Here is a 23,902-nt window from a genome sequence, read left to right on the forward strand (position 1 = left end):
GACAGAAATTAAAAGTGACTTTCTAATTGGTTGATTATGGAAAACAGCAAAAAAAAAACCTTCATGTCTACTTTCCAACATACATTCAAATTTTACAGTCCAACAACATTAAATTACAAAAGGCACATCACAAGTTCTCAATCAAAGCTCAAATCACACTAAATGACTGATTTTATTCCCAAATGTGTAGAACTTTTAGACTACTACTGTAAATGAAGCCCACAATGTCAAACCAATGAACAATATTACCTCAGCTTCTTGAAGGAGAAATTAAATCGGCTTTCCGGTTGCATCACACCCTGTAGTGTGTTATTCTGCCAGTCAAAGGCACAAGTCCAACTCAGCCATTGTGAGGATTTTCTTTGCTCCAGTTAGTTGGGGCAAGTTCCCACCACCCTCCCCCTTTAGGGGCCACTCTCAGAGACTGGCAACCAAATTCCAGAGCTTGGTCAGTATTGTTAATTTTTCTTTTTCTACTTCACTGCATTTATGCACTAAAGCTTGTCAACTGAACCATTCTACACTGTTCCAGAATTGCAAAGTTTTTAATGTAAAATCTTATCAGTGATACAGAGATGATCACCAACAAATAACAATGAAAACATTTAAAAAGCTGCATCAGTCTAAAAGATCTATCAATGTTTACTCATGTCTAGAAAAACATGCTCTATGCAGTAGGAAGGGACCACTGACCTGTTGTACAAATATTGATTATTTAATCATAACGTCCATGCTTTGGGATATTAAAAAGTTTATTGCACATTACATTCAATAAGCTCATTATAATACAAATTGAGTCCCACAAGCAGGGTTTAGTGCTCACCTTCTCCAGTGCAACAAAAATGCTAGAAACTTTGCCCAGAAGGCTGAACTTTGACCCAAGCTCTGTTTACACAGCCCTAAAGCATCAACCACAGATCTCTGTGGTCTAAACTACTCTGGAATCGTCTAGTGAGTGAAAGCGAGTGATATTTAACATGCCCGCAACATCAAATACTATACAACATCACATACAAAACAAATTACTGCAGAAAAACAACAACAAGCAAATACATGGTGAAAATAAAACTCTATTAAAGAAAACACTAATCCGTACAAAACCGTCCTCATATTTTAATTTTACTTTTACTAAATTCACATTTAAATGTGGTTCTCAGCAGATTTCCGTCGCTCCTATGATGTTATTTTAAAATTGTAGAATATCTTAGTAAATAACTTGTGGGCTGCTTTTGATAGTTTCAGTGGAGGAGATCCTCACCGATGTCTCAAAACACAGAGGCCACCATATCAAAATGACAAAATGACTGTTTAGAAACTCTTCAGCCACGCTAAGTCCTGTTTTGTCTCCAGTGAAATCACTTTCTTGTGTCTGTACATGACGAGTGACTTGGGCTGAGTCCAGTACACAATATGTATCAAGGTAGTAATTCATCTTCAAACCACTGTGGGTGCTCCAGCTGGTGTGCCTGAAAAGCTTCTATGGCATCCCGCAGGGCTCTGCCTGAGGGACAGTGATAGTACTTGTCCTCTGAAAGCCCTTCAATGTGATTAACTCTGCCGGGCGTGTGCTTCTCAGCATCCAGGATTCTGAAAAAGAGCTCCTCAAATTGTTTCATTAGCTTGTATCGTACTGTGATGTTGAAAGGTGAAGGAACATTTTCTTCAGAAAAAAGATCATCAAAGTAAGCCACTATGTATTTTTCAAACGACGCAGATCGGATAAAATGGGGGACCATGAGGCTGAGGGCTGGACTGAGCATGTCACCTAAAGGTGAGCGTGCATCCTCTCTCAGAAAAACCTGTTTGTCACCACACATGGTTCTCCATTTGGCTTGTACACCCTGTGAGCACAGGATTAATATCTTATCTGAAGAGCGTTCTATTTGTTCTCTGTGCCAGTCCAACCACTGAATGTTTCCCAACACTCCCAGTCTTGTAGAGTCCAGCAGATCAAGGACGACTTCAGTACCACATTTGGTCGCCAGGAAGGCACAAAGCTTTAAGATGATGTTTTTGTATAAGGGGTGGTCGAGGGAGTAGATGATGAGGACTCTTTTTCTCTCTAGCACTTGAAAACCTTCTGGTTGTTGTTTGGCCGCTGATGAGGATGTGTTCACAGGATCTGAGAAAAGAGTGAAGTCTGTTGATTAGTTATCAATTCAAGCTGCATTTTCTATTCAGTACTACATGTGCATTTATAAAAAGGCAAACCTTTATGAGAGGCTCTCCACAGTATATAAGCAAGACAACCCCCAATGACAAGTAGCCCCAAAGTTGCCTTTATAATTAAGGTCCGTGGTGGGTAATCTAAATAAAACAAACACACAATATACTGTATGATTAACTCAATACCTCTGCAAATACAAAAAGTGAATTCAAATGTTATGCCAGTGATTCCCGACCCCCAGTGAGTCACAAGATAAATCTGAAGGGCTTGAGAGATGATTAAAGAGATAGGAAAGATTTAAAAATAACCTGCTGCAAATAAATGGCATATTGTTTTGTACTATCTCTACATTTTTCCTCTTTTAGTTATGAATTTTGTTATGAAGTTCTGAATTATGGGATCATTTTACCTCTTTGGTCTCAAACATTTATTCAAATCAGATGAACAGAGAAGTTTAGAGTTCAAAACTCTGACACCTGGGCAGCAAGTGAACACTGCTTTATTTTAATTGATCACACGCCAAAAGGGTTGGGAATCACTGATTTATATACTTACAGAAATCGTACTCACGCTGGCAGAAATAAAGTATTTTCTCAAGGTGCCAACACTCATTCTGGCATCGAATAAAAAACGGCTGAATCTTAAAAACAAGCGGAGTAATGTGAACTTTTAATATTATATCTCTACATGTTAGTTGAATTTATCAACCATCAGCAAATAAGACATTAAATACAAACTAAACCAACCGTTAATAACATTTCACATTGTGAGAGCTGCCACCAACCGAACTCAAATGTCACATTCAGCGATGTTCTGTTTTCCTATGGAGGAAGGAAATGACAAAGATATCATTATGTGCTAAACAAGCAGTAAACCACACAATGATAATCACACAACGTAGTCAGTCTTCTATCATCATCATTGATAATATAAGTGACAAATTCAGTGTAATTACCTTTGAGACATTCTTTGAGTAATGGAAACCATCTCTCTGGATGGAGATTTGGTATCTCTCTGAATACAGTGCTGCCTCAAAACCCACAACAATGGAAAACATCTTGAGTTTCTTATTAAGAGACACAACAGCGGTCATGTGAGGATCCCATAGACTACCTGGAATAAGGAAACATGCAGACAATGCCTAAATAGTCCTGGATGCCTTACAGTGTTCCATTTAAACCTGCGAGATGTACATCAAGTAAAATTTTACCATTTTCCAGACACATTTGGGCCTTTTGGATTCTCCTGTCAGCACACCCTGACCATGGCAGGAAATGTTACAGACCATTAGAGACGATTTGTGACGGATTCACAATAAATATCAAAGCACTCAGTGAATCCTTGCATTCATCCTAAACCCGACAAGACACTTGCAAAGGCTCTTCAGATGCAAAAAATACATGTTTTAAGTTTCCAAAGGCCAACAAAGTGTAATAAATGTGAAAGAAAAGTGATTTTCTTTTTGTAAAAGAGCCACTACAGTTTCTGTTGTGACTACTTCCTGATTCAAGAGCCCAAACCTTTTCACAGTGCTTTAACTGTGGTAATGATAGCCGAGACATTTTCTGTCAGATGCACACAATGTAGTCACATAATAACATAGAATTAATGTAATATAACATAACATACATAACTTATAATATCACTGTGCTTTTTCATGCAGATTCTAGGTATGATCTGGAGGTAACTCACCTGGGATGGTAATTTGCTTCCTAATCCTGTAGTCTCCAATCTTGGGCTCTGGCAGGTTCCACACTGACACCATATAAGTATGCCCAGGCTCCACCACGACTCCATTCAAGGAAAATGTCCACTAATAAAGAAAAACAAAATTATAACGGTGATACTGTTGGCCACTGTTATAGCAACAGATAAATTAAAACGTGTGTTACAATCTTACCTTATCATAGTTTGGAGTCAGTTGTTGGCTGAGTTTGTAAGAAAACTGCACACACAAACTTTGATTTGTACTTTTATCCAGAATATTTATCTCTGATCCATTAAGGGTAACTACGCTTCCTGTGAATAGAAGAGAACGTTTTATATGTTTTATTTTCTACTCACCTTTGATGAAAGACTGGTTGGTTTACAACTTGAATTGGATGCATTATACAATGTGAGCCACAATAAACAATACTGTACTTTTAAAATATATAATATTAGTATTACTTACCATCAGCCTTTATTTTCCATGTCACATTCACAACAGGAACAGGCCCGTGTTTGGCCATCCAAACTCCCACATGCTCAGAATCCCATTCTGGGCCGACGGGAGCATGTTGTCTAAGTTCAACTATGCGCTTGTCTGAGCAGTTATCTGACATTTAGGGAACGGTGTACATATTATAATGTTGTGAATATTTTCAACTTTCAAGATTGTTTGCGTGTGTGGAGGGATGAATCACATAAATGCAGAATTAAAATGATGTTTTCCTGCACAATCATCCCTGCTTAGAAGTTTTGGTTGAAGTCTTGAACTTTGCTGATATGACAAATAAGATACTCACTAATTTTGCAGTTGTGAAGACCCTGTGAAAAAAAAGCCCAAAAGTGACTTGATGAACTGAAAATTTCCCTCAGTCTTCTCTTCTAAGGTTGCTGGTACTTATTTCTTCAATAGACCGAATCCTCACTTGTTGGTTGCAGTCCGTACGCTCGTCCAGAATCCTAAGAGAAGACGACACTGCGAGTCCAGCGGCCAAACAGACACAGGAAAAAATAATGTGGATCATTCTGGTGGACCTCCGCAACACAGGTGGAAAAGCTGTGAAACCTATCGAGTAAACAAGGACAATAATCATCTCCAACTAGAAAGATGAACAAACACAGAGAATTCTCACTGTCTGATCCAACCATGTGTTTAGTTTTATGTTTATCAAGCGCTGTCATCTGAATACGTAGGAGGGACGCTTTTATCACATGTGGTTTGTAGTTTCCATTCACATGCAGAACATTGTGTGGGCTGAAAACATTGCTTTCTCAATCTGCGGTTTTTTAAAGAATTGTGTAAGAAATAGAAGTTATTTTTTCCTTATTGCAGTGTGTATCTAATATAAAGATTGATGCCAACTGCAAACTAATATGGCAAACCAAGAAACGGACACTGGAGGGCAGCAGTTACCAAATTTACAGGAGGGAAAGTTCCTGTTCACACATTGAAATTGCATTTTGGTGACTTGCAACAAATTTGCCACATTTTAAAAAGAAAGTTGTTGAACAAAATACACAATTTATTGGGGGGTATGTTTTGGTTTGATTTGAAACTAAACAGTAGAGTTAACAGGAAATGAGGTGAGGGAGAGACATGCAACAAAAGTCCCGGCCAGACTTGAACCTGGGATGTTGTTACTGTACATTATATCACATTTATTTAGCTGACACTCTTATACAAAGGAACTTAAAATAAGTGCATTTAACCATGAAGATAAGATACTACCCAAAAAGTGCACAAATGGGGCTCGGGGGCTGGACCGATCCCAGCTAACATTGGGCGTGAGGCGGGGTACACCCTGGACAGGACGCCAGTCTATCACCGTTCACAATCACATTCACACCTACGGGCAATTTAGAGTCATCAATTAACCTAACACCTGCAAGTCTTTGGACTGTGGGAAGAAGCCGGAGAACCTGTAGAAAACCCACGCAGACACGGGGAGAACATACAAACTCCACACAGAAGGGCCCCAGCCTGGATTCGAACCAGCAACCCTTTTGCGGGCGACAGTGCTAACCACCACAACACCGTGCCGTCCAATCCCCAGGCAACATCAGCTAAATATACAGATACCAGAACACCTCGGTCCAGGGGATCAACACATGAGAACCAGGATTAGACCGATGAACCTTCAGCTATTCACTGCTTGGTTACCAGGGATTATATCATATGGGACAATAATGTGGCTGTGGTTATGTGTTAATTCCTCTTGCTTTGTTTCAGTGTTACTCTGTCTCCTATACTGGACATTGAGCTCAACTGTATCATTTTACATGAGCCACTGAAATCTGACCACAACAAAGTGCTGAACTTTTATTTGGTCTGTGCTTTGGTCTCTGTGTGAGAGTGGTGTGTCAGCAGTTGTGATTCAGTCTCCACAAAATATAAAATACATCTGTATTTAGTACAGCTACGGTTGGTTGTGATGTGATGGGTTCAGCATTTAGCATTTATAAGCAGTAGATAAACAACTAATAAATAGTTTATAATGCAATATACCACACTATAATGTAGCTATGATATATATAAGAACATTTGTGTTTATCTGTGCATTTGTCAACAATTAGAACGTCCATTACTGAAGCATCTATACCAGGTATATAAAGTTAAACAAACTAATAAAACTGTGTTATAATGTTAGAAACCATGTATTAAAGTAAAAGTCCTGAAGATTTTCATTTAATTAAAAAATATGTATCACCGAATGAGGTAACACAATGGTGATCAAGCCTGTGGTCCACTGATGAAAGACCTCGCACTTGCAGTATTACGGACTTGGGGTCTGGGGCGACATATCACGGAAAAACCACAAGTGGCGTTAGAGTTAGTTAGAGATGCATTTTACATCTTTCGGCAGTGGTTGGTCCCCCAGAGAGGGAAGTTGGAGCTAACACAACAGACATACTATTCAACTCTTTTTTCCGACCTCTGCGATTATATGGTTACTATGGCTGAACAAACAAGGAGCGATGAGTATGGATGATGAAACTTCGAACACAAGTGCAAATCCAAAGAAAATCAAAGCCGCAAGAGACCTGGCGCGCGTCTGGGGAGCCGGCTGAAGTCTGAAAAAATCTGTGTCCCGATATAACTTTAGCTAGGAAAGAAGACACTTCTCCAAATTTACCAAAGTTATTAGTTATGATGTCAAATATGTGCAAAATAAAACACTTGACAGTAGGACAACATCTGTGTGTTTTAGAAGGGAGATACATTTTGTAGCAGACCAAAAACTGCGAAAAAATGTGTGTATCCCTGTAACTTTTCCTAGGAAAAAAGGAACCCCTCTATATTTACCAACGTTATTAATTATGATCTGAAACATGACCTGCAACAACACCTACATTTTGAATTGTTTCACCCTGATCAAGAAGCATGTGAGTGGGCCTTGTGATGCTCAAACACAAAAGTAAAACCTTTAATGAAACATTACTTAGGGGGAGACATCTGAGGTTCTTTCCTCCTCTTTCAGGCTGGTGAAATGGAAACATCCAAAATACACATTTGTGTGTTTATTTTATTACATGTCTATTTTATCCTATATTCACCAAGAGTTAGCATTAGATATTGCCTCATTTGCATATTTAAACATACAATTTCAAAACACTTGTAATTCAAAAGAAAGAGATTTGTCCTAATATAATTAATCAACTGAGGACGTTTCTTGGTGACATCTATTAGTTTAAAAAGTTTCCTTATTCACCTGTCTCCCCTTAATCATAGGATTTTGTTATGAAATGCTTTAAAATGGTCAGTTTATCTGTTAAGTTTCTAAAAATGTCTTAAACATTTGACATTCAGAGGAGAGCCACTGCCCACTGACTGAACTCACACAATCAGATCCAGATCTCTGAGAAATGAAATCCCCAAATAAACTTAAGATATTAAGATACGACTTAAGATATTGAGGTGATAAACAGTATGTCTTAACATCAACATCTTACCACACTAGTTTTAGCTCAAAGCCTCACATAATAAATGTGGCTGCAGCTTTCTCGCTGTAGACAATAAAACTGCCAATATGTTCAACTTAATACACTTTACTGACTTTAAAAGGCACCTTTAGGACAATTGGTCTGTGATTTTAGCCTGTGCCAGTAGACCCCATGACAAATCACATTCAAAACACTCAGAGCGCCTGATATCTGTAGAGAGGATAAGCTGTTAGGTGAGCGACATGTGAGGTGCACTTGTGTCCTCGTGCAATGCAATCACATGAGATAAATGGGTCACGGGTTGAGGGCAAATCAGAAAGAGTTGCACGGCGACTGCAGCAATTGTCAGGTGGACAGGCGGTCTATTTTAGCGAGCCATTCACATGAGACTTTGAATACATAAATCTTTCACTAATAATCATGAAGTGCTTTTTCTTTTCCTGACTCAACACTGTTGCTGCCCTGTCCGATTTCCTCTCACTTTCTCAAGGTAAGTTTCATATCAAATTATCAACCTCTGCTATATATCACAGGAAAATAAAAGTCAATCACATTTATTACAGACATTAGAGGGGGGTCTTTAACCTGACATTGCAAGATTAGCCCAGCTATCTAAGTCTCTACAGCCATGTTTGTTTGGTTAAAGAAATGTCCGGCTTAAATGTAGGAAGTAATGAAGACTGCATATCAGCCCGCACCTGACACATTTACTGTGGCTGGTATTTATGTGAGGGAATCCCTGCTATGTCGCTCCTTTTGTCAAGGTCTTAAAGTAACTTTTGGGACATGGCTTTCCAGCTTTGACTTCCACGACAACTCAAGTCTCTTCGTGATCTCTTGATCCTCTAAGTGAAGAAATGTAACCTGAGGCTTGAACTGCCTGTCAAAGTATTGGCGGCTGGTAACAGCAGACTTGACCCGTCGTTGCGGCCGAAAAGCTGGTTTGATAAGTGATGATTGCTCGCTCGTATGAACTGGCAACCTCCTGGGTGGAGGTGCAAGGCTGCAGGCTTACTGAAATTGTCTGCTGCTTGGTTTGTTTACTTTGACTGTCACTGGCTTAATCTAAACTGGATATATTACTGTATTTTGTTAGCTGTTGACATGCTTTCATCTTTCTCTAACACCTATGTCTGTTTATATATATAATGTGGTGTTAAATTAATTAAAAATAGACAGTATTGCAGTTGTAAATCTAATGCTACAAAGAGACGGTCAAAGAAAATGAGAGAAAGAGACAGGGGAGGACATATACATTATCTAGTAAAATAGAAAATGACTTTCACATTCTACAAAGGTTTGATGTAATGGTTGTCTCTTGGGTGCCAAACCTTTCTCTGGCAGCATCAAGGCCACAACAGCTGCTGGGGCACAGCAAAGCAGGGTGGCAATGTGGGTAAAAATAGCCGTGCAACAGGCTTCTCTTCAGCTCTCATAACAAAAGGAAGGATGATCTGGTCCTGATGGAATACTAAAATGTATTTGAAAGTCCCTGAGGACAATTAGACAGCTCAAAGCCATTAAACTGTGAACTAGTTGGATTAATCAATCACATCTACTGTAGAAAACAGTATTGGGACTTTGATAAATACTCAGAACTATTTATAGTAGGCTGGTCTGTAAAACTCTGTGAAGTAGAACATTAAAAAAAGAGTAAATACACTTTGTTTTTGCTCCAAAGGTACCATAAACTGCAGACATGTCTGAGGGGTGAGTATTGACCTCTAAAGGGAGCCACAGTTAATTCTGCACACTATCTCTGTATTAAGTAATAAAGTATCTTTATATATTTTGTCCACTTTTCTCGTCGTGTGTTGATCCAGACCGGTGAGTTGAAAATAATTCTTTCATAATCAATAATTAATCATCAATATATATAATACTATATTTTATGCTTAAATACATTTGACAACTTTATTAATGACTCTATTTGAGGTATAAAGGTATAAAGTAATAATTTTGATCTTTTTCACAGAAAAAGCCGAAATATTCAGCGACACGCCGACTGCATTTGAAGGTAGGTTTTGGAGACCTTAAGGCCATGTGTGAACAGTATTTAACTGTATGCCACATGCTCTAAGAACGCTTTATCCAGGCCTATTAACGCTTTACTATCTTACAGTCCAAACTTCTGAAGAAGGCAGCTTCCATGCTGGTGGCTGAAAGTGAAGAGACGAAACAGAAGAAGGAAAGAGTTGTGAACGAGTGCTTCCCTCCGCTGCAGCTGTCAGGTCTGTCAGTCAAGGAGCTCCAGGTACTGACGCAGCAAATCATGTTGATTCAATCATTATCTTTCTACATCATCATGATTATTAGTTTGTTTTTTTACAGGATCTTTGCAAAGAACTACATCGTAAGATCGATGTCGTAGATGAAGTGCGTTATGAAATGGAGGTTAAGGTAGCCAGAAATGACATAGAGGTACAGTGAGACTGAATCAGGAGGTCGCAATTACAGTTCATATATTTACTGAGCTGTGAGGATGTTGAAGTGTGTGTTTGTTGCACAGATCCAGACACTGAATCAAAAGATCACTGGGCTGAAGGGGACAAAGAGGCCCAACTTGAAGAGGGTGAAGAAAACTACGGACGACATGCTGGGTGCATGCACCGACACCTCCAAACTCATGAAGTCTGATTTCAAGGCCAAGCTTAAGACAGTGAAGAAGGAGGAAGAAAAGGTAAAGCTGGTGGCTGAGACAATCATCCAAAAAAAATAAAAAAAAATAAAAAACTACATTAAAAAGTAGATAACAATCTATTTTTTTATCATTGCAGAGGGAAGAAGTGACTGACTGGCGTAAGAACGTGGAGGCCATGTCTGGTATGGAGGGCAGGAAGAAGCTGTTTAATGCCGGACAATAAAAAGGTGCTTTGTTAGTTACACATCAATTTTCCTAAAGTTGACCTCAAGTTTGCACTAATACATTTGCACTAAATTACAACTTGCTAATAGTGGAGTAACAGTTTGATAACAAAGGTGTAATAATTACGTAATACCACGTAATTACCAGGCACCAATAATCAGGTAATATGCTGATATTAACAATGGATATATCTGGGAATATTAGACGGAAATGTATGTAACACGGCAATAAGGAGCCAAAAGCAAAAGGTAATTATGACAACAAGGGAAAACTATTTAATAATATTAGAGATAAATAGAAACAGATATGGAAGCCTGCTAACAATAAAGTGGCTGTATCAGTACAATATTCTGAATACAAAATGGTAATATGGTGACATTAATGAGGTAGTAACCTGATAATAATGAGGTAATATACATTTATATTGTGGGTACTATCAGTGTAATGCCTTCAAAATTACATGAACATTTTTAGAAGTAAAAATTGATAATTGAAATTTTATAATGCTGACATGTATCCTCCCTTGTGTTCCTAACATTCCCCATTTTTTTTTTTTGTTTGTGGTTGTGTACAAATTATAATTTAATAACTTGTTACCTTGAAACTTTTGTAGTAGTTTCTGTAAAATAACCATGAACCGATGAAACTATTACCCCACTATTACCAGTGTTATTACCTGGTTAAGTGCAACCAGTTGTTTTTTTTAATATTAAATCGATTTGTTTGTCTTTATTTCAGAATTATTGTCCAAATTCAAGAAGAAGTTTCCATTACAGGATGAAATGAAACAGGTTTTATAAAGACTGATATCAACCACAGACACTTTTGTTATATTAACTAAATAGATGCACTATTTAGATTATACAGTATTAAAAAGGTTTGATTCAATGTAAACACATATATAATAAATCCCACTGCATGCCATGGATGTAATCATATAAATTGTATAGTATACAGTACCCTTTGTATTGAAATTGTGCGTAAGAAAATGATGATTAGCTTCATGAGTTTGTCCTGTTAAGTGCAGTATTTGTATTATACCGATGATGGCGCTGTCCTGCCTGCCTGTAATACATGTGATGCTGATTAAACAACCACAACTACTTTACTGCTTGGCGTCTTTGTTTTGTTTACATTTCTAGATTCAATCTATTATTTACAGTCTATCCAAAAAGAGACATAATGATGATGATGTATTCACAGACTGTCCCAACATCCTCTGCTCCTATTGTTGAGAAATGTGAGTGTAGTGGTGGTTAACCTGATGTTGGGGGATGTAGACATGCATATATACAGAATATAGATGTCAGGACAGTAGAGGCTATTTTAGTTGACCACTCACAGAGGGCAATAGGAGCCATTACATTTGACTTGCGGTTTCCTCTTGTCATTTAAAGACCTCCTCGGACACCTCAGCAGGTTTTCTGCAGAGATAAACAAGGTATGTTGATTTTAATGATGGTGATGATAGTGTGGCTTAAGATTATATAGGACAATTTAAACTGTTATATTTATATGGAATAATTTAAAGTACAGCAGGAGCCTTATTTGGCAGCTGATGGAAAAACATATACAAATGTACTGTAAAACATTTATTACAGTTTGATCTTTCAGAGACCAAAACAAAACAACTATATCTACTTATTTTGTTTTAAAATTTGAGAATTTTAAGAAACGGCAAGTTGATTTAATCACTCATCAAGTAATTTAAATGCTGTTTTAGCAAACCGACTAATTTTAATATATTTTTTAAACAACTACTGATAAGACGATTCCCTTATATATATTTTTTTAATTTAACCTTTTTATTTAACCAGGAAAGTCCCATTGAGATTAAAAAACTCTTTTTTAAGGGAGTCCTGGCCAAGAAGCAGCAAAAGGTACACAGTTACAACATGATAAATGATAATTAAAAGATAATTATATTAAAAAAAAAATCAAAAAATGACATCTGTCTTATTTGGAAAAAGCTAATTCTGACTTTGGTCTGGTTTTTATTCTGGCTGCCCTAAAAAATTGATTGACTTCAACTGGGATTAAAAAAAGAAAATCATTCAAACAATCTGCAGCACTCCCACACGCTGTGTTGCTAATTTAGGGGCTCGGTGTTGGTATGTCCCCATGCTGATGTCTGGATGACTCGAACTCAGGCCAGTCAACAAGACGTGAATAAAGAGTATGGAAAGTAAAAACATGAAATTGTGGGAAACGATACCGATTCATGAATGACAACATAATTAAACATTACAGTGTTTGTATCTCACTCACTTAAAAGAAGTTCGCTAAACCAAAGTTGATAAATTTGATTAAAGAAGTGTCCATAACTCTGGAAAATATTACTTATATTATTAAAGGCTTTTAAAAAACATTTGGAGCCTTTCACAAATCACATCTAGATAATTTCAGTCTAAGTAATGTGATGGATGTGGAGGGTGAGGTGTAAATGAAAGTGGTCCCCTGCAGTTGCATACTTGAAATCCTTGTAATATGTTTTCTGTTCCATGGGAACTTTACATTTGAGCCAGACACAATGTACAAGTAATAATAATTAATAATAAGTGTGACGTGAATCAACAACATGCTAACCCCCTTTTAAACCTTTACATTTATTTGTCTTTTATTCTCTCCTTATTGATATACAACCTTTTATGATTATATATAGTTGTTTTTCCCATTTTCTTCCTTCCTTCTTCTCTGTTATTGAAAATAATTAGAAAACTGTTAATAAAGTAAAAATATTAGTCTATAATAGATCCAGTCTACGAATGTCAAAAATACTATACAGCATATATTTATTACTGCTGCAACTAATACCATTTCTGAAAAATGAATTTATCTGATTTACGTATGAATTATTTCATTTTGACAGACAAAAGCCAATCATGTCTGAGGGGTAAGTTATGCATTTTTAAACCGTTTAAATCAGTATTTGTATAATCAAAGCAATTTTTTCGATCTTTATCATGTTGATGCTAACTCTTATCTTTATACTTTTCTTTTCCACATCATAATATCCAACATAGACAGGTATGTTATCTATATAATTGGTGTAATTTATCTAAAACAAATCTTCATTTAGCATATGTATTTTTGTGTAACTGCTGCTACGTTAAATACTCCTGATTTTTTTTTGTAGAAAAAATCAAAGATCTCTGCATCTCGCAGACTGGCTCTCAAGGTATCGTCTTCTTTGTCTACAACTTATAATAATTCACCGCAGATAAGACTGCATGATACACTCCACAATTAGGGGGATCTGATCACAAAGTTAATCATTCTGACTTTTTCATTCAATTCAGACGAAGCTGCTGAAAATGGCAGCTGTGATGTTGGAGAAGGAGAAGGAGGAAAAGAAGCTGGAGAGAGAAGCCACTTTGGGCGAGAGAGTTCCTCCGCTTCAGCTGTCTGGTTTGTCCATGCAGGACCTTCAGGTATGTGCAGGTCACTGCATGAACCGCCAATCATACTACAATGAAACAACATCGTTGAAATGCTCCATACGGAAGTATCCCTCTGATGTATATAGATAACAGGCATACAGTATGTTCAGCGTGTTAGAGGAGAGATGCCTCGTCATCTATATTTTATACTTTGGGCATTTAGCTGACATTTTTATGTAGAACAATCTTTAAAAACCCTCATATTATTAGAAAAATATTATTTCACATATCAAGTGACCCATAATAATGAGTGTAACAATCAATACAGTAGGAATGAACAACATTAGGTTCCTCGGTGTAATGTTTCATAAATAATAGATGAGTGTTGCATCAACACACAGAAAAACAGAACCTTTGAATGTGAGATGTGCAACATGCCAGATGATTACAGGGGTCTCATTAAATGTGCAATGAATTGAAACGATTTTCTCCATTTTTTAAAGAATTGATTACAAAATAATTCTTATTCTTAATAGTTTTTTTTACAAACCACTGAATGGTTTAGACCAAAATACATTTCAGATCTTCTGCTCAGCTACGAAACCATCCAGACCCCTCCGATCTTCTGGGACAAATCTGCTCTGTGTCCCCAGAGTCAGAACTAAACATGGAGAGTTTTTATGCTCCACAAATCTGGAAAAAACTCCCAGAAAACTGCAGGTCTGCTGCCACTCTTAGTTATTTTAAATCAAGACTAAATACTTTTCTATTTGCCGCTGCTTTTTAAAAGTAAACTGCACTCTAACTTCTGTAACTGTAACCATCTTCTGTATGTTTCAAATGACCTTTTATTTGTCTTAAATTTATGTTTTATTTCTCCCAGTGCTTTTAATGTTTTATGTGAAGCACTTTGAATTGCCTTGTTGTTGAATTGTGCTATGGAATAAACTTGCCTCGCCTTCTCTCTGTCTGAAGGCTCTGTGCAAAGAACTGCACCATAAGATAGACGGGGTAGATGAGGAGCGCTACGACATTGATGCCAAAGTGACCAAAAATAACAAGGAGGTACATGTTCATTAATGTTCATGTTGTTATTATTTACCAGGAACATTTAGGGATTAAAGTAGCCTCCCTATGTGTGATTTAAATTATTTTGCGTTGTGATCTGTTAGAATTTATTCATATCTTTTACTTACATTTAAATTTTTTTCCTGCAGATTGAAAATCTGTCAATGAAGGTCTTTGAGCTGAAGGGCAAGATGAAGCGACCCGCTCTAAAGAGGGTGAAGATCTCTGCTGACGCCATGTTGGGAGCTCTGCTGGGCGCAAAAGTCAAAGAGTCTGTGGACTTCAAGGCCAACCTGAAGACTGTGAAGAAAGAGGAGGAGAAGGTAAGAGCGGCAACTACAACAGCAGATTGTTTTGTGGTGTTGCTTGTTTTGTGAACGTACAGGATCACTAAGAAGAATTTTCTTCTTGTGAACAGAAAGAGGAGGTGACTGACTGGCGTAAGAACGTGGAGGCCATGTCTGGTATGGAGGGCAGGAAGAAGCTGTTTAATGCCGGACAGTAAACATTATATTTAAATCTGATTTTTTTTCTTTTATAAGAATAGAGAGGAAAATAAAGTTAATCTCACTGCTCACAATAGTAAGTTGACAGTGTGTGTGTAAGTGAGTGTGACTTCACATTTGCAATATGACAAATATACGGATTCAAAGGAAACTTGCATATTTTACATACAAATGAGTTGCATTCTGTCATTTTCTTGTGGTGTTGGCACTCGTTAAATTGTCATCACTTACTGTGCGTATAATGAGATTTGCTGTGTTTCTCGATCTGAAAATGCCTGGAAAAGACTGGTTTATTCTGATAATAAATACTTCTGATCAACACAGAAAACCGATGCTGCACTTTTCTTTTTAAACATGTACTGTATTATCCACTATAGATTGAGAAACAACCTCAGCCAGATGGTAATAATAGTTCCAGGTTGGCAACAGCAGCCGAGAACAAAGTAGTTAAACCATCTTTGTAAATCAAAGTAGACATGACATAAGGTCACAGGTTCAGGGCTGCATAAACCGCTCAGTAAGAAAAGGAGCAGCCGGAGCACACAGTACCAATCAGCATCACAATTACTGCTAAATACAATGATTAGAACTGAAACAATTAGTTGATTCATTAATCAGCAACAATTTAGATTATCAACTAATTGTTTAAAAGTTTTCAAGCAAAAATACAAAAAAAAGGTTATAGATTTGAGTCTTTTCTTTGCCAAACTAAATATCTTTGGATTTGGGACCAATCCAACACAGCAAATATGAAGACATTGAGCTTTGTGTATTTGTGATGTTTTTGAAACCAAATCAATTAATTTAACCAGAAAAATCAGCAGAATATTCAGCAAAATACTTAACAGTAAACTCCATCTAGTGTGTTGAAAAAGGATTTAGTAAATGCTTAACTGCAGCTTGACCCAAAAATATTAGTAACTCTTTCAACACTTCTGATGTGGTAAATCGTGCACAACAGAGATGAAACACAAAGGACACTGTATTATAAGGGGGAACTCCACTGATTTACACATAAAAGTCAGTTAACTAGTCAATGCGAGAACTATTGGGTCTATTCGAACATAAATACAATAATTACATAATGCTCAGTGCTTGTTAGGTGTGAGAAAAATTAACCCATGAGGTGTTGCACAATTATTTGCAATATTATCAAAATAGCAATACGGACAAATGCAATGTCCAAATCCAAGGGGGGTACAAGTCGTGTTATAAAGACTTCTACAAAAATAACCCAACATTTTCTTTGATACAGATCCAAAAATGATCACACCACGATCATTTTAATATATTTTTTAAATAAAAATGCGAATGTTGCAAAAATGATCATTCTCTATAATATCGTGGCTCATATCGCAGTTGCAATATCAGTCAACATCAGCGCAATTCGATATTTTTCCTTGTATTGTGCAGCTTTACCCGTGGTGATGCCAAGGTGATGTCATCAGGGTGATCTCAGCTCGGAGCTTGGTGACAGAAAGCCCTTGTTACGAACTGGAGGAGCGACACTTTACCAGCCAGTGATGTTTGTCAGGCTTGGAGTCAATTTCAAAAAGGGCTGCAAAGTCACCGTCATTGGCAGATACATCCAAATAAAATGCATCATCAAACTAATACATTCAATTCAGCAAATTCAAAAGATGCTATACACAGAACAGATTTAAGTGCATAAGACCACACGTGTAGCTGATTTATGTCAATGATGTGATTACAAGACAATCAGTGGAGGTAACCATGCATGAACGCTCCCAAGTCGGAATGACAGGAGGTTATTGGCTATTGTGTGAATGCAGCAGAACAACTGGATGCTGTCTGAAGCATTATGGGAAATGTAGGTTTTTGGAGAGGGACAAACAGGATTGTTACATGGGGGAGTGTTTTCTTTTTGGTTGTGTGTGTGTGTGTGTGTGTGTGTGTGTGTGTGTGTGTGTGTGTGTGTGTGTGTGTGTGTGTGTGTGTGTGTGTGTGTGTGTGTGTCCTCCCTCTCCCTCCTCCTAATATGCAGGCTGCTGCTGGTGGAGCTGATTAAGCACACCTGAGCTTATCCAGGATGAAAGACAGGCAGCAGATCCTGGGTGTCTCTCTCTGTCATCATCATCATCATCGTCGTCTCCATCTCAATCTCCTCCTCCTCCTCCTCCTCCTCCTCCTCCTCCTCCTCACAATCCCACTCTTTGTTGTGTGCCAGCAGGCAGCTGACTCTGTGGTGTGAAGACCATATCATTTGTGATCGGCCTCTGCCTGTTTGTGTGACAAGCACGCTTTCCGTTTGATGATCTACATGGTACCTTTTGCTTGTTTCTTTTTTTATTAATATAATTTTATACATTTTATATAATTTTAATACAATTTATTATAACAAGCGCCTCCCATCCATCCTTCTGTCCATTAACATCAATGGTTACTCCTGGTTCCATATCAGGATGTGACAAGGACATATCAACCTCTTCTGCAAGAGTTTGGACAATTCTTTTTCTCTCCATCTCTTGTGTCCGAGTACAATAAATCGCTTGAATACTCCTTTAAAACAAGTACTGCAAAGAGTGATCTAAGAATAGCATTTGACCTGAGGTTCCTACTATTCTTGTTTAATTGTTCGCTGCCTACCTATCCTTAAGTGAGGGGAAGAGTGAGTTGTGAGTCGCAGCCCTTTGAGCCATGTTGCAACAATGACGCAGATTGAACTCTGGCTGGCTCAGTTTACAAACCATCAAGTCCTAACCAACACCTGTCCTTGTTCCTCTGCTCCCCTAAATAACACAGGCCACATTTTTGGCTTTGTTCTTCCCTCCGAGGTGGTCCTGTAAAGTGTTATCAGGCTATTATAGTCTGTCATCACACACACATGCAAAGATGTGGTGTATATGTATACAGCAAGGTGGATAGAAAATGTGCACTGAACATGAAAATGCTTCTTACTTTCTGCGAAGATGTGGTGAAAGCAAGGAAAGCACTCCATTGGAATTGATGCAATGAGGTAAAACAAATTACTAATTTTTCAAGCTCTGAATTCATTTTCAATGTTTTAATCTCTATTTCGGTGAGGAATTTGCAAATTGGCATGAACAAAGCAATGGCATACAGTTGATGTGGCCCCTAGAAAGGAAGATATGTGATATGGGTGTTAAAAACCTCTTCAGTCTCAGTTGGTCACACTATTAGATGTCTATAGATGGACATCTTGAGATGGTCCTGATACACTTGAACTCTGCTGTTTGTTCTATAAATAACGCACACCAAGTGAATACTGACACGCTAGGTTGATTTCTTCATCCTGTTTGACTACTTAACAACTTGATCCAAACCCGAACGAGCTGGCCCTGGTCAAATGTGAATGTGTGACACTGACCCAGCATGCACCCAGTGGGTCAGCGGGTAATGCCCCTTTAAATTCTCAATGTCACTTCGACCAACAGGTGTCATCACAATTACAGAAGATACCCAAATGTTTGAGCCCATAAATGAAGTTTTATTACCCCCTTTCCTGCATGATATTGTGGGAATGCTATGTGCAACAGTAAAAGTCACTGTTGATGGACACACAGGAGTCTATTTTAGTGAGTCATTCACACTTGGCACTGACGCTATAAATCTGATTTTTCTCTCTCAGAAAGTTGATTGCTGCCCCTCTCTCTCACACTTTTCTTCAGTTCGAAGGCTCAAGGAGCTGTTCAGCTTCGATAAGGTACAGAGTTGCTTGTATTCTGGTACTTGTGATGAGAGTAAACTTGGTGGGCATATTGAGTTCTGTCTGTGAATGAGAAGTAACTTCTCAGCATGCATATTTAAAACCACACCAACAGCTAACTAACATGTCTAACTGAGATTAATGCTAGTTTTTATTAATTGAGATTAGTTCTATTTGGTTATCGTTGTTATTGAGATTAACAGCAAGACATTGTCAGTTACATGCCTGTGGATTATCTGGCCATTCACCCTTTTTGTCACCTATGCAGAGACTCTTGTGAGTTATGCCATCTCAACCACTGACCCAGCACTTTGAAACTTTGTGTAGGACACAAGTGCTTTCGAAGTTGTATTATTTTTGAAAGATGAATCCTATGCACCAATGCATGCTTAGAAAACAGAAAACCAAAGTCTGCACCTAACCTTTAAGTGTATTTCATTTAGTTGAAATATGTATTTACATTTCTAATATTTTTTTGATTTCTGCATGAATGAGGAGGGGGGAAAAGGTAAACGTAAAGAAAAAGTATGTAAAATGAAATGTGATGAGAGCAAAATATGAAATACTACAGAACTACTTGTTTGGCACAATACAAATTGTGCCAGGGGAACGACTGAGTGCACAATCAATAACTTGTGATACACTTTGAACCACTTTTGACTCCCGCGTACAGTTCAATTGAACAGGTGTTGAGGGTGAAATCAGTCTGTTTGCTATTAAATGCATTATGGTTAAAATAAATTCACGAGATCACAGCTTTCATTTTCTTTTACTTTTCAAATTCTAGTGCGGGAATTTGAGACAACCATGGCTGATGCGTGAGTATACTCGCATATGGTGTATTTTAATTGACAGCTTCAAAGTATACTGTAAAAGTATGTATGGATTTTCAGTACATTAATATGTTGACATATATTTCCTCTCTCTTGTTAACGCCCTAACAGACCTGTGAGTATCAATCATCAAACATCTTCAATAAGCCCCATTCTCAGTCTTCTATTTATTAAATTGAATTAAATGTTTTTTCCGTGTGAATTATAGAAAAAATCAAAGATCTCCTCCTCTCGAAGGCTGGGGTTGAAGGTAAGTTTTTATTTTAATGTATTCATTTTTATAGATTGAAACAATTTGACTTGAGTGCATAACATTTATGCTCTTTGTATGTACCTCAGAAAAGTGTTTGTGACGTATATTGATAATTATGGGAGATGATCCTAATAAAATGAGAAAAAAAACCTTTTAATGAATTTATTTGGATTTCCCCTTTAGATTAGACTGTTGGCAGTCGCTGCTCAGATGCTGCAGGAGGAGAACGAGCAGAAGATAAAAGAAAGAGAAGCTGCTCTGACAGATCGAGTTCCTCCTCTCAACATGTCTGGTTTGTCTTTGCAAGAGCTACAGGTATTTCACTTCATTCCAGTCCAGTACACTCTCTTCACTAATATAATTATTTCTATTTGAGATTATTATTTTATTCCGATACTGGAGTGTGTGTTTTTTTTTAAATACAACTTTTTTACAGGATCTTTGCAAAGACTTGCATCACAAGATTGATGTTGTAGATGAAGAGTGGTATGATATCGGCCTCAAAGTGTCCAAAAATGACAAGGAGGTAAGCTGCTCAAGAAAGAATAGAAAGATAAAGTGATGCATGTGGAAATCTTTTTGTAAGTTACTGAATTCAGTGTCCATAAAACAGCTAAAAGTGAACAAACGCTGCCTCTCAGTGGCAGCACAAAAGCATAACAGAATCCAATGCTTGAAGCTTGATGCAACCTAGCATCATTTTGGAATTCAACATATTTCCCATTTGTGTTTTACAACATCAACAGTGCGCTCACATTTGTCTGTGTGCGCACAAGCTGCTCAACTGTAATCTATGGCATTTATACTAGAGTCAAGAGTCTCATTATCTATTGGCTTAACCACTGCAGTAAATTATCGACAGCTTAAGTTTGGAGCTGATACATTAATACACTGATATAACGGAAAAACAGGCAGCATTGATATTCCAGGGGTGCCCAATTCTGCTCCTGGAGAGCCACTGCCATGCATGTTTTAGGTTTCTCCCTGCTCTAACAAACCTGATTCTAACGGTTTTCAAACCCCTGACAAGCTTCAGGTGCTTGATAACGAGCACATCATTAAATCCAGGTGTGTAGGAGCAGAGAGAAACCTAAAACATGCAGGGCAGTGGCCCTACAGGAGCAGGATTGGGCACCACTGGGTTAGACCAATAATGAATTGGGGGCAAAATTGTCAATAAATCAAAAATGGACTATTGAGTAATCAGAGAGTACTTCCTTACAAACAACAGATTATCAAGCATCTGTAAAAGTAGCAAAATATACTGATTTTCTTTGCATATGTTATTTATTTTTCTCTAGTATTTGTTAACATGTGCTCTTTAAAAAATATGTTAGTTTTGTAAAATAGCAGTTTTTCTGGCTTTGTACTAGTCGGCCCAATCTTAAAGAGCTGTTAACATTCAAGGAATATGATTACTTAAACAAACATGTACAGTTGTTCCCTACACCTAAACATTGATTAAAAAGTGTAGTATTTTGTATATTCAATGGAAAAATCTAAAGAATTTAGGATTAGTTTGAAAAAAAAAACCTTAACTCATTCATTCATCTTCAACCGCTTGTCCCTGTTGGGGTCGCGGGGGGGCTGGAGCCGATCCAAGCTGACATCGGGCGTAAGGCGGGGTACACCCTGGACAAGACGCCTATCGCAGGGCACATAGAGAAGAACAGAGACAGACAATCATTCACACCTACGGGCAATGTAGAATCAATTAACCTAACACGTGCATGTCTTTGGACTGTGGGAGGAAACCGGAGAACCCGGAATTATTAGTTTCATCTGAGTAAACTGCATCAGCTGAGGAAGACAAGAGTTTTGGTTAAAAGCAACTGAAACATGGACATTAAGTTAAGAGTTTAATAAATTAACTTAGAAGGTTAATGGTGAACTTTCAATGGTGCATTAATTGCAAATAGACGTACTGATAAATCCCATGTGTTCATAACTACATACATGGATGTGAACAAGTGGGGAAGGATTCCCCACTTCCCTCTACGTTGTGCTCATGTAAATGAATAAATAGCAGTGAGGATAATACAATCTATTTTACTCTAAATAGTAAAATAACAACAGCACGATCCTTTTCTATCAATCGATCCCCTGGCCAGATAGAGAACATGAACCTGAAGATCATTGAGATTCAGAGTAAGTTCAAGAAGCCGACCCTGAAGAGAGTGAAGATCTCAGCTGAAGCCATGCTGAGCGTTCTGCTGGGCTCCAAACACAAGGAGTCCATTGACTTCAAGGCCAACCTCAAAACGGTCAAGAAGGAAGAGGAAAAGGTAAGCCCTTTAGGGTCACAGACACCTTAAAGTAATGGTCGTTTTTGGTCAAATGATGTGTTTCATCTTGGCTGCATGTCTGTGATCTGCTATGTTCCCAACAGAAGGAGGAGGTGACTGACTGGCGTAAGAATGTGGAGGCCATGTCTGGTATGGAGGGCAGGAAGAAGCTGTTTGACGCCTAAATAAACATTTACTCTGGTTGAAGACATCTTCTTCTCATGATGTATTCTTAACATTACTTACCGTCTTACCTACATTATGTCAATGTATGAACTGCAGGTAGAACAAATGCCCTTAAACAAGGATAGTCTTGCCCTAGAAATAAAGGAAAATCAACAGATATTGTGCGCTTAAAAAAGGACTAAAGGCTTTAAGTGGTATTTAAATTATATTTTAAATGGAAAATGTTAAGTACATTGATTTCATTGTGCCATTAACTGCTTTGTATAAGTGATGCAGTAGTCCTCTGCAGCCTTGTGATGGCAGCATAACTCTTTAAAAACCATCAGAGGAAACTCAGCCCTACAGTATAATGTGTTGACTGTGGAGCAACATTGTTTGTCCCTCATGAATGAACAACTGCTATTGTGTTACCTGCTGGGATAAATTGCTATAAAGCAATATTGAATGTCTATTAAAGCTAAGATGTTGAAACAAATACTATGATTGGTGGAGTATGTTATCTTTTCCACAGCTTATGTACTCGATACAAACTGGAAAACAAGTATGTTCGCTAAATATAAATATACCAATCCCGGCATTGTTTTCCTCCATTGTGTGATCTAATAACTAATTTAGATCGTATGTGGAACCAACTTTAATTTCACACACATGATAATGTTCTAATGCTGCTTCAAACTTCGCCCATGTCTTCCTTAGCGAGGGGATGGAGGACACTAAGACAGCACCAGACTCGCTGGACAGTTCCAGTAAGATTTCACACCTCATACATATGGGATGTCAAAGACGCAGTGCAAGAATAGTGAGGACAGAGGGTCTATTTTAGTGAGCCACTCACATGAGCGCTGGAATCTATATATCTACCCTCTTTCTGCCCCTCTGGTCTCAGAAAAAGACGCCTTTGAGTATTTGTCGCCTGCTGTTTAAGGTAAGGAGTTTTATTTCGAAATATTACAAAACATAAGGGGAAAAAAGAGCAAATCAAGTTTTTTTGTATTACAATACTCTGCTGAGAATCGAGAAA

The 23,902-nt window shown here is 37.8% G+C and overlaps 3 protein-coding genes across 3 annotated transcripts; 2 read left to right on the forward strand and 1 right to left on the reverse strand.

Annotated features, from left to right (window-relative positions):
* Positions 1-1,415: 1,415 nt before the first annotated feature.
* On the reverse strand, positions 1,416-4,491 carry LOC310949120 (interleukin-17 receptor A; the record flags this gene model as incomplete). The annotated part of the gene is made up of 8 exons (XM_083916453.1): positions 1,416-2,122; positions 2,212-2,307; positions 2,931-2,988; positions 3,123-3,280; positions 3,378-3,425; positions 3,860-3,980; positions 4,068-4,186; positions 4,341-4,491. 8 exons carry the CDS (start codon positions 4,489-4,491, stop codon positions 1,416-1,418), a joined length of 1,458 nt encoding a protein of 485 aa, XP_083772579.1.
* A 3,690-nt stretch (positions 4,492-8,181) lies between these two features.
* Positions 8,182-11,777, forward strand: LOC310949167 (troponin I, slow skeletal muscle-like). The gene is made up of 8 exons (XM_083916506.1): positions 8,182-8,306; positions 9,498-9,530; positions 9,792-9,833; positions 9,939-10,070; positions 10,148-10,237; positions 10,326-10,496; positions 10,594-10,684; positions 11,421-11,777. The coding sequence occupies exons 4-7, from the start codon at positions 9,966-9,968 to the stop codon at positions 10,678-10,680; spliced, it is 453 nt and encodes a 150-aa protein (XP_083772632.1). The 5' UTR covers positions 8,182-8,306; positions 9,498-9,530; positions 9,792-9,833; positions 9,939-9,965; the 3' UTR covers positions 10,681-10,684; positions 11,421-11,777.
* Positions 11,778-13,549: 1,772 nt separating this feature from the next.
* LOC310949121 (troponin I, slow skeletal muscle-like) lies at positions 13,550-23,372 on the forward strand. The gene is made up of 12 exons (XM_083916454.1): positions 13,550-13,579; positions 13,819-13,860; positions 13,982-14,113; positions 15,038-15,127; positions 15,280-15,453; positions 15,549-15,631; positions 20,269-20,272; positions 20,366-20,407; positions 20,594-20,725; positions 20,847-20,936; positions 22,522-22,695; positions 22,800-23,372. The coding sequence occupies exons 3-12, from the start codon at positions 13,997-13,999 to the stop codon at positions 22,878-22,880; spliced, it is 987 nt and encodes a 328-aa protein (XP_083772580.1). The 5' UTR covers positions 13,550-13,579; positions 13,819-13,860; positions 13,982-13,996; the 3' UTR covers positions 22,881-23,372.
* Positions 23,373-23,902: the final 530 nt, after the last annotated feature.

This window comes from Echiichthys vipera (genome assembly GCF_963691815.1).
Source record: "Echiichthys vipera genome assembly, chromosome: 7".
Lineage (NCBI taxonomy): Eukaryota > Metazoa > Chordata > Actinopteri > Perciformes > Trachinidae > Echiichthys > Echiichthys vipera.